Raw genomic sequence first — 752 nt, 5'->3', positions numbered from 1 at the left:
AGGGCACAATGGGGTCAGCTTTCCAGGCAGCGAGCTAAAAATAACAGGAAGCTCCCAGACTGCTGGGAGCAGCGGCGCAGCCAGCCCCAAGCACATCAAGGTGATCTTCCCAAGCGCGGTGGGAGCCAGCGTGATTACCACGAGCCTCACCTGGTGTCGGTGGCTGAGCTGGAGAGAGCAGAGGTTCGCTGAGGTCTTCCCTCCTTTGCTTCTTGGGGGGTTTTGGTGTTGCCTTGATCAAGGCCAAGTCCTGCCAGCTCTCCTCTAGGGTCTTCTGCTCAGCTTTGGGATCGCCTTCATCACGAGGGCTGGTGGCTCGGTCTATCAGCTGGTGGGAAGAAAAACCCATGTGGACAAGTTGTTATCTCTGTACCATTTCCCCACAGTTACACCCTGGGCTAAGGAGAACAACACACACAGAGAAACACAGGGCTTCAACCAGCAAAAATATAGTTTAGGGGGCCACAAGGGTGCATGTTTTCTTCCTGCAAACTTTAAGTAGAAAACAGTCAGGTGTCCAAATACAAATTAAGCTCAAGGTGCCTTTCTGGATGGGATACTCCATCCTGAACATGTGCTGTTCTGGGCAAACAGAGCACGTGTCCCCCTTCAGGGTGTGAGCAGGCAGCTCTGTGCCCACCAGCACTGTTTCTGCCAGACTCAAGGGACCATCTCCACAATTTGGGAGCTGCCGGAGAGGTTTGCAGCACGTCTTCCCCAGCTTTCCTCCACGGGACGGCTGGCTCGCTCCC

At 54.7% G+C, this 752-nt stretch overlaps 1 protein-coding gene across 1 annotated transcript in view; it reads right to left on the bottom strand.

Annotated features, from left to right (window-relative positions):
• The window catches only part of MIEF2 (mitochondrial elongation factor 2), a gene marked incomplete at its 5' end in the record, with an annotated part of 4359 nt that extends 4031 nt beyond the window's left edge, over positions 1-328 (bottom strand). Inside the window, one exon of the mRNA XM_009871252.1 lies at positions 151-328. Within this exon, the coding sequence (XP_009869554.1) occupies positions 151-328 (178 nt within the window). The remainder of the gene's footprint in view (positions 1-150) is intronic.
• Between the last annotated feature and the right edge of the window lie 424 nt (positions 329-752).

Source organism: Apaloderma vittatum, unplaced genomic scaffold (genome assembly GCF_000703405.1).
Source record: "Apaloderma vittatum isolate BGI_N311 unplaced genomic scaffold, ASM70340v1 scaffold6656, whole genome shotgun sequence".
Lineage (NCBI taxonomy): Eukaryota > Metazoa > Chordata > Aves > Trogoniformes > Trogonidae > Apaloderma > Apaloderma vittatum.
The sequence above is the reverse complement of the archived record's forward strand: the minus strand, read 5'-3'. Positions and strand labels throughout refer to the sequence as shown.